Source organism: Gymnoscopelus braueri (assembly GCF_963280865.1).
Source record: "Gymnoscopelus braueri genome assembly, chromosome: 8".
In the NCBI taxonomy this organism is placed as follows: Eukaryota; Metazoa; Chordata; class Actinopteri; order Myctophiformes; family Myctophidae; genus Gymnoscopelus; species Gymnoscopelus braueri.
Window position 1 is genome coordinate 23,656,447 of NC_137609.1, and position 17,469 is coordinate 23,673,915.

At 40.6% G+C, this 17,469-nt stretch overlaps 1 protein-coding gene across 1 annotated transcript; it reads right to left on the minus strand.

Annotated features, from left to right (window-relative positions):
- Positions 1 to 195: 195 nt before the first annotated feature.
- Positions 196 to 15,820, minus strand: gusb (glucuronidase, beta). Its single transcript, XM_080436555.1, has 13 exons — positions 15,560 to 15,820; positions 14,365 to 14,550; positions 13,196 to 13,377; positions 12,544 to 12,686; positions 10,536 to 10,723; positions 8,560 to 8,712; positions 8,211 to 8,389; positions 7,342 to 7,488; positions 6,657 to 6,738; positions 5,045 to 5,221; positions 4,107 to 4,242; positions 2,587 to 2,743; positions 196 to 2,144 (listed from the first exon to the last, which is right to left on the minus strand). Exons 1-13 carry the CDS (start codon positions 15,773 to 15,775, stop codon positions 2,126 to 2,128), a joined length of 1,965 nt encoding a protein of 654 aa, XP_080292681.1. The 5' UTR covers positions 15,776 to 15,820; the 3' UTR covers positions 196 to 2,125.
- Between the last annotated feature and the right edge of the window lie 1,649 nt (positions 15,821 to 17,469).

The window sequence follows — 17,469 nt, forward strand, 5'->3', positions numbered from 1 at the left end:
TTGTAAAATGCATGTGCGGTGGTTAATTGTTGGATTGATGGTCTAACATTAGTCTGAACTTAGGTGTGACCACAGAGTTGGACAAACGCCAGTTGTGAGTCAGTATGGGATATTTCCTGGTAGAAACCAAACTATCCTGTGACACAGGAATAACCTGACGGCTTAATTTCAGTGGTGCAGGTACTCGCCATTAGGTAAGAATACTAACATTCTGAGGCTTTTATTCAAAGAAGAAAATAGTCAACATCAAGGAATGAAAGTACACAACACAGTTGTAAACTGCTGTAAACACTTAAAAAAAGAGAACTGGAAATATCAATATGTCAAAATGATACCTGTACTTGGAACTTTGTGCAAACAAGTTCTACATATAGACGCAATCGCTTATGTAACATCACTTACAGCTGGCCATGTCCCAATGCTTTTATAGGACTGGAAATATAAACGCTTCTCTCACGGTCAATACAAATGGTGTGAGACATCAAGGAATTTTCATACATTCAAAGCTACAGCTATAAGGATAATTCCTTTAACAGGTCCGTTCATTAAAGTCCTTGCGGTCTTGTTTCCAATGAGGGCCTGTGAGCAATTTGGGGTTAAGAGTCTTGCTCAGTGACAAATTTCATTTCATGGACACATTTGCTGGCCTGGCCTGGAATCGTACCTGGGGCAACCAGGGCCTCTGGCTCCCTAGGCGGGCTCACTAACCACTCAGCTATGACCGCCCAAGCTTCTTGTACAGGAAATTGTTAGAGAATTTGGTTGTGTCGCAATACAGAGGTGAACATAGTTATAAAAAAACAAAGGTGTTCAGTGAATTTTGAAAACACAATTGCAACAATGGGGGAAAAGCAGTGGAGCTGCTGTTAGGGAATTCTGTACATGTGCTCAGCTCCACCAAATGTCACCCAAAGGAATGTTGAAAAGATTGGAATGCTGCATAGACAATAAGAATCCTGACATGGGTGTAAAAATGAGGAGCATGTTTGATAAGCATACAGTTTATGCACAGATTATGTTTTTATCCAACATTGAATGCATACGTTTAGTCTTTCTTTATGGTAGGTTTCGACAAGACAAGTGATGTGCAATAATAAATCCAGCTTTAGGATTTGAGTTTACAATGTATATAAACTGTTTCACTCCCTGTCTCTCAAGATAGATTCTGCCGTTAGCAGAATCTGAAGCAGTAAAAAAAGTGTTTTAATTATATATATATACAAATATAAAAATTTATTCATTTTTTAAAATGTATATATGGATTAAAGCAAAAATAAAATCTCAACTGAAACATTGTCAGGCCCAGTCCTAATCTGCGATTTGTGAAACAGCATGAAAGGAGCCCCCCACATAGCAGCGCTGTTTCATAAACAAGCTAAATAATGTATGTAAAATAATTATGATTTGGTAGCCATACAGCCAGCCAGCAAGAAATGGCAGAAATATCCAAGATCATTAGGGCTTTCTGAAAGATTGAACATGTATTCTATCGCAAGTTTGACCACTCCAAAAACTATTTCATCTTAAAATAACAAATAACTGAAAATAGGCCATCTACAAGCTTACGTGTCGCAGATGCGTTGTAGCTTGTAGATAACCAATTTTCGGTGAGTGACGCGCTTCCATAGAATCATGTTGACTTCCATCAGTCGTGGCGACTGAGAACTTTAATCCATGATGTATAAAAAACATGAAAATCTCCCTGGTGCTGGTCTGCAAAGCCTGTAACTTTTAAGGATAGTGCCACTGTTTTTACAAATTTGTTTCCACTGATTTTCAAGCTGCTGTTCTTGTCAGCAACTAACACATTTGTACTACGTTTAAATTCTAAAAGAGGCTTTAGGCTAAATGTACTTTCCCTCCAAAAACTTTGCATTTGCAATAAAAGGCTGTATTTCTGTGGACACATCCAACAGCTTACCCACAAGTCACACCCCATTTTTTTTGAGCGAGACACGATTCAATATTAAGTCAATGTGATGGTCCATGGATGATGATACATCAGAAGTCCTGTCTGTTCCTATTTGCCCATTTGCCAGAGAAGCTTGTAACTTATGGGAAAGAGAAAATACATAGGCAAGACATCCTCGCACATTGGGTGGTCTAGAAAAGAAAAGTTGAGTCCTTAGACCAAGGGTGTCAAACTGGTGGCAGAAGGGGTTGAATCCAGCCCATAGGACGATTTGGGGAAAAGGAAAAAGAAAGTTAATAATAATAATAATAATAATAAATTAACAAGCTAACACAACTTTATGTCGGCAGTCTGCTGTCAGTCATCTATGGCGTCAGGCATCCACCACCATTGGCTTCCATTATGAATTTAAAGTTAAATTGATACATGTGGCGTTGCCAAAATTATATATGAGGAGACAAGTGGTTGTCTACAACCTCCCCAGATCAAACAGTAGAGGGTCAGCAGTGACAGGGATTATACACATTATATTGGCGTAATGACTATAATGGGTTAAAATGGAAAAAAATAAATAAACTGGTTGTTTAAATAACAATTTGAGCTAGACCTAGATAACAAAATGCACTGTGCTTCAATGAGTTTGCCCCTGTGCAGGGGAAAAAAAGTGCTTTCACCTTGGAGGCTCAGAGCAGGGGTACCTGGTCCAGGGAGGCAGTCTGCCCGTTTCATTTGCCAGTCTCCAGTACCTCTCCCTTAGGATGAAAGCCCCTGCTTTAGGCTGCCTCTGTCTGCTAAAAATCCCTTTCTTGTTCCCCACCACACGGGTCACACCTGCAGACAAAACGGGTACAATCCAGTGAACTTCTTATGTAAACAAACTTATTCAGTTATTTTTAGTTTTTTAATTTTTTATCCCACGATTTTTGTAACCCATTTTTTCACCCAGTGCCTAAGCTGTAATCCTGGGCGCTACTCTCCCTATGCCAGCCTGGGGAGAGCCCCGAACTGAGCTCATGCTTCCTTCAGTGCAGGCCGCTTCTTACCACCTGACATGTTCCCCGGTAGGACGTAGTGCGTGGAAGGAACACGTTATTCCAACAGTTCTTTTCCCCTCCATTAGGCGCCCCGGCTGACCAGGGGAGGCAGTATAGAGACAAGGATTACTGCATGTTTTTTGTGAGGGTACCTACCCTAGGGGACACGGGTAGAACATGCAAACTCCACATAGAAAGGCCCTTTCGAAATGTATTCACTTATAAGCACAGTAGAATATAACTGTGGAATTGGGAAATGTGTAGCCTCTGTTTCAGTAAGGCAGCACACATACTTGTCTCTTGATTTAAGACTTTACAAATGAAATTATTTTCTTCATACAAAGTACAATTCCTGAATGCCAAAAAGAAACTAATCCTCAAGGTCTCTTAGTACTTGGGAGTGCAATCTGGGAACCCATCGCCAACTGAAAATGAAAAACAGCGCCCTCTGCTGTTTGTTCTATGTCTGTTGGCTCTGGGCGGACGATAACGTAACACCAGAGCACAAGGAAACCGGTGTTTGTGATGCGCCTTCAGCGAATCACTTCCGGTTGGTGCGACTATGTTTTCATTCCCACTAACAATATTTCTACACGGAACACTAACACCACTTCTCCCAGAGAACATGGATCGTTTTGGTTATAAGCCCACTTGTTTCTATGATGACAGAGTAAGTTAAAATGTGAATATATTTCCGTGGTTTTGTCTGCTCCGCGGACGCTATTGTTAAATTAGTTTGGGTTTGTTTCGAGGGGGAAAGATCGACGGACATGTGAATCCCGCCCACTACATGTGATTGGGTAAAGCGCGGCCTGCTTCCTGATCTGAATGCGCACTCGTTATGACGAACCTCCCCGACAGATTCCAACGCAGTGCAGAATCTGTTCTTGAGAGATTATTGGGAGTGTACCAAAAAGAATGTTATCACCATGGAGTTCTAACAGCAATGGCCAGGAGGAGAACTCCAGAATGCTGGTTGGACATCATGCTGGGGGGATGGTGGCCTTTTATACAACCCCATTACAATAATGCAAGGATATTGCCAAGCACCAGGCACAGATAGCATCTTCCCATATACAGACCTATAACTGCACCTGTGTGTACATGCATCCCTATCAGGTCTGTCAGGTTTTATAGGCTGTCATGTGATCCCTCGCTACCTTGTACAGTCATGAAGTCGGCAAAGTTCCAGATGAGCTCGCCGATCACATACTCCTTCCTCTTCTGATCAAACACGCTGTGGTAACTCTGCAGGACAATCTTCTGATACTCCTCTGTAAACATCATGGGGGGATCCTAAACATTGGAGAATAAAGCTCAGCAGTACTCACAAAGTACTTAGCCCCAGTAGTTGAGTTAAAGTATACCGTAGATAATCCTTTATTTATTTATTTTTTAATATCAATGCATTGCTGTGTGAAAAATTCCCCCCAAAATTCAATGATTTTCCAGAAACTTTCCAATATATATCAATAAGTCAAAATAGCAGATCTACACCACATTGTGACATGTTGTATGCTTGTAGATCTGCTATTTTCACTATTTGAAATAGAGCTTAATAGTGGTTAATTCATAATGTACCCTTTCCCCTCCTATAAATGCAGTGGAGCCAAAATACAACATTTGTTGAGAAAGTCAGTATCCAAAAATACAAATTATACTCAAGTATACTCAAAATAATTCACTTAAGCACAGTACTCAAGTAAGTGTACTTAGTTACTGTCCACCACTGAAGCTCAGGTATTATAACCTCTTTAGGTGGGTAGTGCCTTGGTAAACTGACTGAATCAAAGCAATAATTAACATTTTCAAAGATAGATGACATTTCACGTTTTCTTGCAGTTCATTCTGATCTAGGAATCCTGCCAAACTAATGTAGTCTTTGTCGGTAGTAGGGCCAGAATTAACCAATTAAACCCTATATATTTTGTGGACCGGTCTCCCCCAGGGATTGATATTTGTCTTTTTTCCCTCTACACCAAAACTATGAAGCTGAAAATATTTTTGCCGAATGACATGACAATGGCAAGAATAGGGACACTGGGTGGGGTGGTTAACACTGTCCTGTCAAAGGATTTGAATGTGTGCGAGTCCTCACACTGTGAAGCCCGGGGACCACGTCGGCTCCATATTCGCTCTGGATGATGGGTTTCTGGTACTTCCCATACCAGTTCTCAAACTGGGTGTTGAGCTGGATGGGAATGACCTCCAGATGGCCTGGGTCATGGTACCAGGAGAAGTAGCTGTTCACACAGATCACATCTACATAGGGAGCCTGGGAACAGGTAGGTATGGGAAGACAATGGCAGTGAAACAAATTAGAAATGAATACAACTTCAATATGCTGTTATTCTTATGGCTTAAAACAAGTCTAATCAGCATGTTTTAAGGAAAAAAGAAATAAGAAAAGTAGGAAACCTTTGACAGTGAATGGAAGACTTTTGTGGATTCATGCAGTGTTTTGGTCTTGATTAGTAAATACACACAAGCAAGCTTTTTTCTATAAGTGCAATGGATATATATGCACCATTGTTTTCATTAAGTTCTGTGCATCATCACAGTCACCTTTTGAAAGGTCTCTGTAATTCATGAACTAATATGAATCGTATAGAAACTATACAATGGGGTATTACTCTGATTTCAGGTAATTGAGACAATAGCAATACCCATACAGTATCTCAATGCTGAAATTGGTGATATTCTCCTTTAAGAGCATTATCAAAATGGAAAAGAAACTTCCCATTTGTTAACTTCAGCCAAAGTGAGTGACTAAGAGCATAGGTATGTCTAAAACACAGTCCAACGCAGTAAAGTCTAGAACAGGTGAAAATCATGGGCTTGCTTGACAGGTTGGCAGGTTTTAACCTGTTGGTTTTCTCACCAGACATACTACTACTAAACCTTACATTTGTACCTACATTTGAATAAAATGTGTGAATATTCAATAAAGTGCCCCACCCTAGGATGCCTGTTAACTCTTTCATTGCCACACTTATTTCAGACTGTGTCGTCCCAGTGCCAGGAAAAAGGTGCATTTTTCCTCCGTTTGTTTTTTAACATTGAAGTGAATGGAGCAGCAATTTTTTGGATAGCGTTATCTCCTAGTTCCTTTGAGAATTCTTTTTTTTTTTTTTAAATAATGTTTTTTTTAAAATATTTTCGTCATTTCCGTCCGTGGCCATGATAGCCATAGAGCCATCGGACGGGAATTCCCGTTTTTGGCAGTTAAAGAGTTAATGTAGACCATTATACTCATACCAATAATAATTAGACCTATTTCAGCCCACAGGGGAAATTCAGTTTTCAGATTCACCTAGCTGAGTGCTTCTTAAGTAAGCGAAGGAGGGGGCAGTTAGGGGTTAAGTATTTTGCTCTGGGACACCTTGACACATTGCCGGGAACCAAACCTGGGACATTCAAATCTGACCCCTGTCTTGTCTCGCATATCTTTCGTCTCTCCCTGCCCTTAGTTTCTATTTGAAAGTTTCTATCTGAAATAAAGAAAAATTACAGAAATAAATCTTAAAAAAAGAAGAAGTGCAGAGCCCTGGCCTAGATTGTAGGTTTGGGCTTAGAGATCCAGCAGACTGATTCATCTAGGGATGATGTATTTATGCTTTGCATCTTTTCAGAGTATAATGAGTAATTACAACATCAATACATATTACAGACAACAGATATTACTTAAGTGTACAATGTAAAACACTCACCCCAAGGTCTCTGGCATAATTGCTATCAGTGATAAAGGTGACTGGGCGCGTATCCAGTGACTTGGTGTGAGATATCAAGGTCCTAAGGAGAAAAAGTATAAAAGATCATGTTTTTTCCGAAGAATGCCATAACACCAAGTGGTCAAGAAAAGAGTCAGATGTAAAATATGAACTTTAAAATATGAAACTTTGTGTAGTTTCAGTTTGTCAGTGTTTCAGGTCAACAAGGGCCTCATTGTTTGTATTCAGTACATGCATACCAGGCAGCCAGTCTGTTGCTTCAATAGCTAGACAGGACAAAAGAATGTCCCTGCCCTACATTGTTAGACTCCACCTGTCAGTGTTCTCCATGGGCAGGTTCAGTTCTACCACTCTGACTGCATTCCAGATTACTAACCAAGAGACCATATCTCGGTCATCCCTCACCTTCCGACACAAACATTTGTGGAAGGTAAATACAGCCTGTGTGTGTGTGTGTGTGTGTGTGTGTGTGTGTGTGTGTGTGTGTGTGTGTGTGTGTGTGTGTGTGTGTGTGTGTGTGTGTGTGTGTGTGTGTGTGTGTGTGTCACACACTCCAATGCCTGGAATTCTTTTCCATTTGACTATTGTAAGTACAAGGTGAAATGGAATGATGGGGCATGGTGTGGGTGGGTGGGTGGGTGTTGTGGGGTAACCAGTTACTCACTTGAAATAGAATCCAGCAGTAGGCATCTCTGCAGCTGGCTCATTAGCTACTGACCACATGACCACTGAGGGATGGTTCTTGTCTCTCCTAACCAGCTCATCCATGACAACCAGATGGTGGGCCAGGGAGGCATTTCTAAAACTACGACTACAAACACAATACTTTATAACATCCACTGATCTGATGAGTGAAATATGATCAGTGTTGCTACAGAAGATAGACCAGCAGCATAATTCCTGCTGGTCTGCAAGGTTGATTACGATGTATGACAATTCCTGTTTGCCTGGCCGTCTTTGTGTGCCTCAACTGGCCCTCAATACATACCAAAAGTCTCCACCAATATCTGTGAGAGAGCACGCAAAGCACCGACCTTCCTCTATTGCTCCCATTTTCTGGTAGCAGGTAATGGGATGCTTGTTCTGAACACGATTTAATTCCTCAAAGGCAATTGAAATAGGAGCTGATTTGAACATTAGTTTCCTTGATTAACTTTGCATTCATTAAGTTACAATGATGTGAAAAGTGACATTCCCTGATGCTTGGACTTGTCCAGTGTCGTTCTCTCTAGAATTGTTTCTCAAACATCCCACATGTATTTATCTTCACTCCAGCCAATGAAAGATGCATGACTGCCCTTTTTGTAAGCACTCTTTGGTGCTTTGATGAACAGTTTTGAGTAAATATTAAAACTGCAAATTGAACATAATAGATTATTATTATTATTATTGCATAATAAGACATTAAAACATAATAGATGCCGATTCCACACAACAATTCAATTAATATATAAAAAAAGGAAATGAGGGATACCACGAGGGATAAAAGATAAACCCCACAATGATCACTGAGATGTATACAGTGGTACCTACATGTCTTTAATTCCCACCCCTGGGCATTCATCTATCACCACAATGCCATGACGATCACACATCTGCATGATCTCCTCAGCATAGGGGTAGTGGCTGGTACGGAACGAGTTGGCCCCGAGCCACTTCAACAGGTTGAAGTCTTTCACAATCAGGGGCCAGTCAAAGCCTTTACCGCGGATCTATGGCACCCAGCAAAGGAGGAGAGTTGGTTATGAATTCAATATTTGAGTGACCATGTCATCGTCTTTATAGCGGCCTTGGGGAAATAAATGTGTTTAAAACATATTTAAGGTGTGTTGGTTTTGGTGGTTCATTCAGTAAAGTTGTGCTTCCCCCTAGTGGTACTCACATCAGCGTCCTCGTGTTTGTTGACTCCATGGAAATAAAAGGGCTTATTGTTTATGAGGAACTGGCGACTGGTAACCTTGACTGTTCGGATGCCTATTGGTAGGGTATACACGTCTTCGTATGCTGCCCCCTCATGGACTGTTGTCATGTGAACCTGGAGGTTTAGGGAGAGTTCATAAGCATAAGCTATACAGGTATATTCCATGTAAGGCTCATTTCTCAACAGTTTTCCCACTGAATGTCTTGTATATTATATTATGTATGCACTGTGAGGTTGCGTTGGGTGCACAATAATTTAAGCTGTAAAATGTATTCACGGCTCACTCAAGCACTGGCAAGTCACCTACATAACTGTAAGTAACAGGGTTTCTGTCCAGGAAATTAAACCCTTTTTCTCTGCATGACTAACAGCTCTATAGCTTGCTCAAAGAGAACCTGCTCATCTTTCATACAATTCAGAGCTTGGGATCAGATTTTTTCAATTTCAGTTTTAAATGTCAGATCTCCAAGGAAGTAACATCTTCAGTTATTAAAAATAGTGGTTGCAGGGTGCCCTGGTAGTAGGTGTGGACTGGCCATCGGGAAGTTACTCCCAGTAGGCCGGTTGCTGCATGGCTGGCCCGGTCTCTTTTTGTTTTGTTTGGTTGTTTGTTTGTCAGCAGCCAGCATTACATCAAATATAAATGGTGTATCGCTCTCATACAGACATGCATTGTGATTTCATGGAGACTATACTGTACAATACGACCACCTTACAGTGACTTCTTCAATGCATGCTGCACCCTCTCTCTGCCCTCTGTGTTTCTGGTGGTGAAACAAAACTGCCCCATAAACTGCTGGGATGTTGCGACGAGGAGTCTTTGCAACTTCAAGGACACGTGTAAACATTGCAGGCATTAGCCCACTGCTGCTTGCTGCGGCCTCTTAAAAAATCTTGTGCGTCACCAATCTCATGTGCAACTCTAGTGCGTTCATCCCCATGGTCTCCAAAGTGAATGTCTTTGGATAAATACCTCATGTTCATTCACTGCTTGTGCCAACCATGATATTTTTCTGTTTCCTTCCATTTGGCACCGAACTTGTATTTCCCCGTCTTGGCTCATGACAGCAAGTCAGCAACCCACAACCACATCAATCCCAACCACCTGGCCACGCCTGACAACAAGGCACCGCATTCTCCTTTGACAATGCAATGATGATGAAACGTCCATAGCACGTCATGCAGCCGTGTGTAAATAGCGAACGTAGCGTCACGTGACATAAAACTTCTACTAATAGCGGTCTCTCATTGTATAATATTAACAATAAATCAAACAAACTGATCAGATAAATACACACAGATGTTTTATGGCTTTAATTTTCCCATGAGCCTTAAAAACATCTTCAAATGTAATACCTACGGTCAAATTTAAGACTAATTAATTAATTCATTAATTTCCCCAATTTTTTATTTCAGACTTTTTAAGGACCCACTGGAACCCTGTGTTACTACATCAGACAGTATAAGTATTTTTATTGGGCCACGCCTCCTGGCAGAGATTTGCGCTTTACTAGGCGCCCCATTCTAGTGTACTTATTTGATGGACTGACTGATCAGCTGGTTGATATGATTTGGCTGATTTTTGTTTCCTGTCCACCCCAGCCTGGTGGCTTAACTCAATAGTTAACCCTAACCCTTGGGGACCTGTGTAAGCACTTACTATAGTTTAGGGTAGATATTATAGTAACAGCCTATTCTGTGCATTAGCAGAAGTCTTAGTGAGTGGCTTTTTTTTTTTTAAGAAAAAAAAAAGAAAAGAAAGAAAAAGGAAATGATTCAGCTTTTACTGGCATGAGCTTGAATACCAGTGGGTGTTGATGTAGGTGGTGAATACACTGCTGTGGTAAAATTATGCTTACCCTTTAGTGGCTGTGACTCAATGTTAATGGAAAAAAAAAGTCAATATTTAGACATGCAAGTGAACTATTTTGTCTTACCTCTATAGAATAAAGATAGCCTGGATTCTCATGCATCAAGTATGGCCACCACAAGTTGACATCCACCACTTTGAGCACCCCAGATGGCCCAGAGGAGGAGGCCACACAGTGTCCATCTTTGTCCATCAAAGTTATCTTCAAATTGGCTGTGGGAGCACCTAGCACTGATACACTGTAAATGACTAGGCCTGGAACATAGAGGAAACGGATAACATATCAAGTCACACACAATCATTCAATTTGACCACAAGTGATACAGTACCTGTGGAAGTTTGTAGTAGGGGCAAAGGGTGTGATTTATTCTGTAGTCATAAACATTCCATACATGTCTGTCACACACATATCAACATTGAATTTAACAATAATGAACAAAATAGAACCCAGGGAATAGAAAGGCCAGCTAATTTTGTCGTAGGACCCAGATAAGACCTCCCGTGCTAGTGTCTCCATGCCAAATCCTGTCTGTGCCTTGCTCTGTGGGCACCGTCACTGGTTGCCCCTAGTTGTGGGCACCAGCGCTACGTGCCTGGGCATTTTAGAACATCTACCCCCCGATACTAACTGACATCACATGTTCACCACAGCTCAAGATAAAATGCATGCAAAAAATAGGCATGAGTGGGAACAATCAAACAATTGGCTTAACACTACAGTGTCAGTCAGTAGGAATGAATATCACGTTAAATGCAAGGTGTGTTGGCAAATGTTTTCTGTGGCACTTCGAGCATGGTGGCCAGTCAGACAGCATGCCTGGAGACTGAGCAACACTCCCGTTAACGTCAGAACAAAAACATAAGATCCAAGCAGCAGTGTCACAGGTCTTTATACACCATGCATCTCCCAAGACTGATACAGTATGGGACATAATGTAATTATTAGAATTTTTATCTGGCTGTGCATTTACTAATATATGTCAATTCTTGCTACCGGTCCTATAAATCTCACCCCCTGAGGTGGGCAAAGCCTCTGGATGTGATTTGCTTATTAATGTTGTTGTTGAATAAATAATGTATTTAATATATGAATCAATATAAATATAGTGCCCCAGTTATGAACAACTTTGAGCATATAACAATATTATGCTAAAGTAAATCTGGAGACCCACGCTTTTGTAACCCATATTTTTTCACCCAGTGCCAATTGCCTATGTAATCCTGGGCGCTACTCCTCCCTCTGCCAACCTAAATCTGGAAACATTTTAATTAAATAAACTTCCCAGTTCTCTCTCTTCACATCTATCGCTGAATCTGTGGTGTTGGTAATGGCTAACTACAAATATCCTGCCTCTGAGGAGACTGAAAGGGTACAGATGTATGCTGCTCTGCTCTCTTGGGTATTTTATCCTTGGGTAAAAAAAGAATGGTGCTGGGTCACAGCACGCATGGCCTGTCACTGTAACAAAAACTATGAAAAAGTGAAATTTCATGACATATGCCCTTTTATTACAAAATGGTCTCATCAATTGTGTTGCAAGAACCACAGCTGTGGATCCTTTTGGTAGGGCTCAGTGTTTTTTACCTTAGTTGGGCTATCTGTAGTCGTGGTTGCAGTCTCAAGTCTGCAAGTTGGCTCCGCTCACTGCGTTGTGCAGGATGGACTATAATAAACGTCAGAGACTGATTGTTCAGTTACGTGATAGCCAATCTCCGATAGGATTTGATCCCGATACGTACCGTATCGGGATCAAATCCTGATTCTACATCGGATCGGCCGCATCTCTCGAGCTGTCCTCGGTTTGTCCATAGTATCGTGACTGGCAACTCGTTTTGTATTTTGTGTCCTTCAGAATAAGCTTGTCTTATGGCTTGCTTGACTCAATGCGTGACACAATAAGTTGTGTTTATGATAGGATATTATCTACATTACAGTCATGATCGGGAATGTTTAAATTATTTTATCCTTCAAGAGTGCTCCGCTCCCTCTGTGCTCAGAGGAGGCGGAGCAATGACAGATGGGAAATATCATCTTAATCTTAAAACGTATGTATTAATACAAAAATAATAATTACCAGTGTTTTCAGAGATGTCAGTCACCACAGTGATGTCATCAACATATGCCTTTGGCGTAGTGTATAGCAAGACAGGACGATGTATCCCAGCATAGTTGAAGAAGTCAAACATGATGCTTTGCACAAAATAGCCACCAGGATACCTGTTCAAACCATTTACATTGTTTTACAACTTTGTGTACAAACCTTAGTCTTGTGTAGCCAGACAATCAGAGATCTCAGCCTACTGATACCTCTTGTGACATCTAAATTCAATGGATGGGTTAAAACTGGGTGGAGAGAATTTAGATTTTTTTATTAAATAACAGCATCGCAGAACCAACGCAATCCTTCAGGGCGGTCCTTCATAATACGAAGGTACAGTATCAGGATAGGTTTTCAAACAGCAGGTTTGTTAGCGCCGGTTTTCTCCGGCATCCAAGCCCATTCAATGAACTCCCCAGACGTATCAGGAAGAGATCTCTGATCATCTGACTATGCGAGACCAGACAAACCTTGATTGGCGCTGTATTTTTTATAAATACATTTGAATGTTGCCCAAGTAAATTAAGGGGATTAGACCAAATTAATGATTATTACGCCATAAGATTACGCTTTTGTTTCAAAAAACGTCCAGTTTCTTTCCAAGTAATAAACAAACAGAATGGCTTACTTGGAGGTATCGTCCATATGCTGGATTGCTCCTGGGGGGAGGGTCTCCAGAGTAAGTGTGTTGTTGACAGCAATGGTGATCCTGCATTGTACTCTCGGGTTCTCTCTGATTAAATCACCTATCTCTGCCTCAAAGGGAAGATGACCACCATTGTGCTCTGTCACTTTCACTCCATTCACCCACTACAAGAGCAAAGACAATAGCTAGGATGGTAAATGCAGGGGACAGATTTCACATAATGTGCAAAATGCAAATGTTCAGTGACAAATACCCAAATAGTAAGTACTAAAGGATGGTTATTCCAGCTAAGCTTAAAACACAACATCATTTTATGAGGGTTACATGAGGGAATTAAATAAAATACAGATTTTATAGGATGTAATATTTAGACCTATTCATGTGAGCCTGGAGACTTTTATTCCCATGTAATTTATATATTACTCACTTAAGTGTGTGGAGGATGAATGAACTGCCGAGGTGACAAGTTTTGTTTAAATTGGAAGCACTTCATGTTAAATGTGTTCAACATATGGTATTGTTCATATGTACCGTACGTACAGTATAGAGAAAGGAAGGGGAAAGGAAAGGGAGTATTTTCTGGTCCCCGGGGGAGGGGAAATTGCTTTTACAGCTTGACACGTACACTGGTTGAGCTGAGGGTCAAACCAATGACCTTCAGATTCCCAGGCAGCCCCAATGACATTGACTTGAACCCTTCATCATGAATCTAATGAATCTAATCTCATACGGCTCAAGAACTTAGAAGAGGAGTATAAATCTTAATTTATGCTCCGTCATAGAACGTGCCAAAAATATCTTGTCTACAAGCTCACAACACTTGTGAACTTGAAGATCAGCTATTTTCAGTTTGTGACACCGCCATACGATGAAGTATAGATCGGGCTTAAAGCAGTGGTTCTCAATGCAGGATCCAGGGAACCCCAGGGGTGCTTGAGGGGGTTCCAGGGGGTCACCCAGCTAAATGATCGATAGTTAGTAGTTGCATTTGAAAACTCTCAGAGTTAAATTAACACTGAGTGTAGATTGGGGTCAAATGGCAACACTCGTCAAATGGGGGTCCATGGCCTAATAATGCATATCAAACTGGCGGTTCTTGACATGAGAAAGGTTGAGAATCACTCTGTCACTTTAGGACATACTGTACTTACCACCACTGAATAGTAGTGTGCACTTCCCACTCGGAGTACGACTCTAGTTCCCTCATCAGCTACCCAGCGGGCAGGCACCCACACCTCTCGATCATACCACACCCAGCCAATGAAATCTCTCAGTTTGGGGTCCTGGGTTATATCATTATAGCTGGCAGGAACTGGCATGTCAATCACAGGGCCACTCTGATACAAAGATAGATAGATGTATATGAATTGTACAGATACAGTCAAATCCTCACTGATAATGTTGTATCCATTTGTAACTCAAGCGTTTTATTTTATTTAGCTTTATAGACCTTATACAGGGAAGTCCCATTGAGATACAAGATCTCTTTTACGAGGGAGGCCTGTTTAGGGTAGCAGAACTACAAAAAGTAGCAACTTACACAACATAAAACACATATTTAAAGTGAGTGTGCAAATGTAACCAATTTGGTCACATTTGTACTTTAAAGCTGCAAAACTTAAAAGATAGGGTAAGTAATATTTCTTGGTTAAAACAAAACGTTGTTTTTGGAAAGGTAAAAGCTCTATATTCAGACAGTAAACATTGCTATAGACTCTATAGCAATGTTCTGCTTATTAAAGAGATGGGAATACCTGTTATTGAACAAACAGAGGTATACCCATCTCTAAACAGAAAATACATTTTCAGGTGGGTTGCCAATTTCATCCAATCAGGAGAGAGTACCCATTCACCAGCTTCACTTTTATAGTGATGTTTCAATTCAGTCTGCTAACTTCTTTGTACCAGCACTTCCTATTCCACTTGTTTATTCTGTATTCTATATGAGTACTCTCTCTCCTCATTGGATCAAATTGGTATCACAAGTTAACCTATTGATGCATTGTCTGTTTACTAAAGAGCTGAAAAGACTGTTGTTGCTGAACAAACACCTTATAGCAATGATTACTATCAGAATATAGAGCTATTTAACACTTTATTTGTTTTTTTCAAAATCTACAAAGTAACTATAACTAAAGTTTTCAATTCATTCGTTGTAGTGGAGTACAATAAAAAAAAAAAAAACGTACAATATTTGCATCCGAGATGTAGTGGAGTAGAAGTAAAAGTACTGACAATTGGAAATACTCCAGTAAAGTAAAAAATCTCAAAATTGTACTTAAGTACAATACTTGAGTAAATGTACTCAGTTACTTTTGTCACCACTGAGGATTGGGCTTTGTTTACCTCAGATAAGCGACCTTTGTACCATGCCTCCTCAAAGCCCTGGTTCCTGCTAGGAGACATGTCAGCCCTGAAGCTCCACAGCCCGTTCAGCTCTTTGATCTCCCGTGAAGAGGACTCTCGAGGGAAGAGCATGCCGGTACTGAGCAGGTGACCTGCGTTCCATTGTGCAGACTGGAATAAAACATGAATTATCAGTAGTTTACCTGGACTAGTCATCCTGCATACTTTACACACTGAGGTAACAACGGAGAGAGTCCAATGGCCAAGTTGTTGCCAGCGTTGCCAGGTTTCGAGAGAGAAACAAGCAACCAGGTCTAGGAAAACAAGCCCAAAATTGGATGTTTGACATTAGCCTATCTACGTCGCGTTGTGATCGTGTAGATCTGCTATTTAAAAAAAAAAGTTAAACATTTTGAATATGTTTTTGAAATATTTTGACACTAATCTGGTACAGCTAGGGGTCACAACATACTTATAGATGGGGGGGGGTAATAATACACTATTCTGGGGGTCCTTGACAAGAGAATGTTTGAAAACCACTGTTTTAAACAACATTTTAGGAAGCAAGCCCAAAATAAGAAACAAGCCCAAAAAACTGCAACCCAAAACTACCAATATTTACAAGCGACGTTACAGAAAAATAAGCCCAAAGTCGGTTATAATAAGCGGACATGGCAACACTGGTTGTTGCTGATGCAGTCACATGGGTAGCTCTTTGGTCATGTGATCATAAACTCAATTTCATCCGGAAAATACCCAAACGGATAAGATCTAACACACCAAACTGTATTTCATCGCGTTTCATTGCAACATTCTTATGTAACGTTTCCACACGATTTCCTGATTATTAATATTTCACTTCTCCTTTCAGGGTTTAAACCAAACGTGTAATTACAGTTTACGGCACTAGATGGCGCCAGATACTAATCCATTGCTTGTCGTGCCAAACCAAACGTTTGTTTGATGCATAATTATATTAAGGCGGTTAACTTCTAATGGTTCTGTGAACATTCTCGTTTTTTGGGGGGGTCGACACTTTCTAAACTCGTTTTAACCAAATAGCCTACTTGTTTTGTTCTGAGCCATTGCTAAATTGTGATGTTCCTCTACATTCTCACTACTGTGTGGTTGTGGTGATTTTCATTTTCTTTTAGGTCTATTACATATAGGCTATGTTGTACTGAGACAAAATTAGCCTATTTAAATGCACAGATTCTCTTGGGGCAGAGCATGACTTGAGAATGAGGCCATATACCTGCCTGAAGCATGCTGGGGCTCAAACATTAACATAGTTGAAGAGACCTATTAAAAGCTAACAGCGCAACACGTTTCTGTTTTTGTTTGTTTTTTAATTCCATTAAAATGTTGACTTATCCACAAGTTTCCTAGGGCGTTGTGGGCATCACTTCCTGTCGATTTGATCCAATGAAATATCCAATTAAATCGACTGGAAGTGATGCCCACAACTACCATTAAAGGTTACATTTTATTATCTTTTCCAGATGTTTGTTTCAAGCCTAGCTGCTATCTCAGGATAGCCTATATGACAATTGTTTTTTCAGGCTAGCAGACACCATAGATCAAAGGGTACATTTTGCTCAGTGTAGGGAGCTCAATGGGAGAGAGGCATTACAGAAATGCCAATTAAAATGCTGCAAGTCTGACTAATTGGAGGGATTTTTTATGAAAGGGATGCTGAGATGCAGACCAAGGTCAAAGATCAGGAGGATTTGAAAACGACATGACTGTTGAATTTGTACTGTATAACTTAAACTCATCTACAGATAAGGATCGCCCTCATGAGAAAAGGCTGGGAACGAGGCAAGAAAGCCCTTATAGAACCATTAACATTTACAATTTAGCCATCCCTAAAGACTGCATGGTTGGAGTCAGTGCCATGAACATTTAAA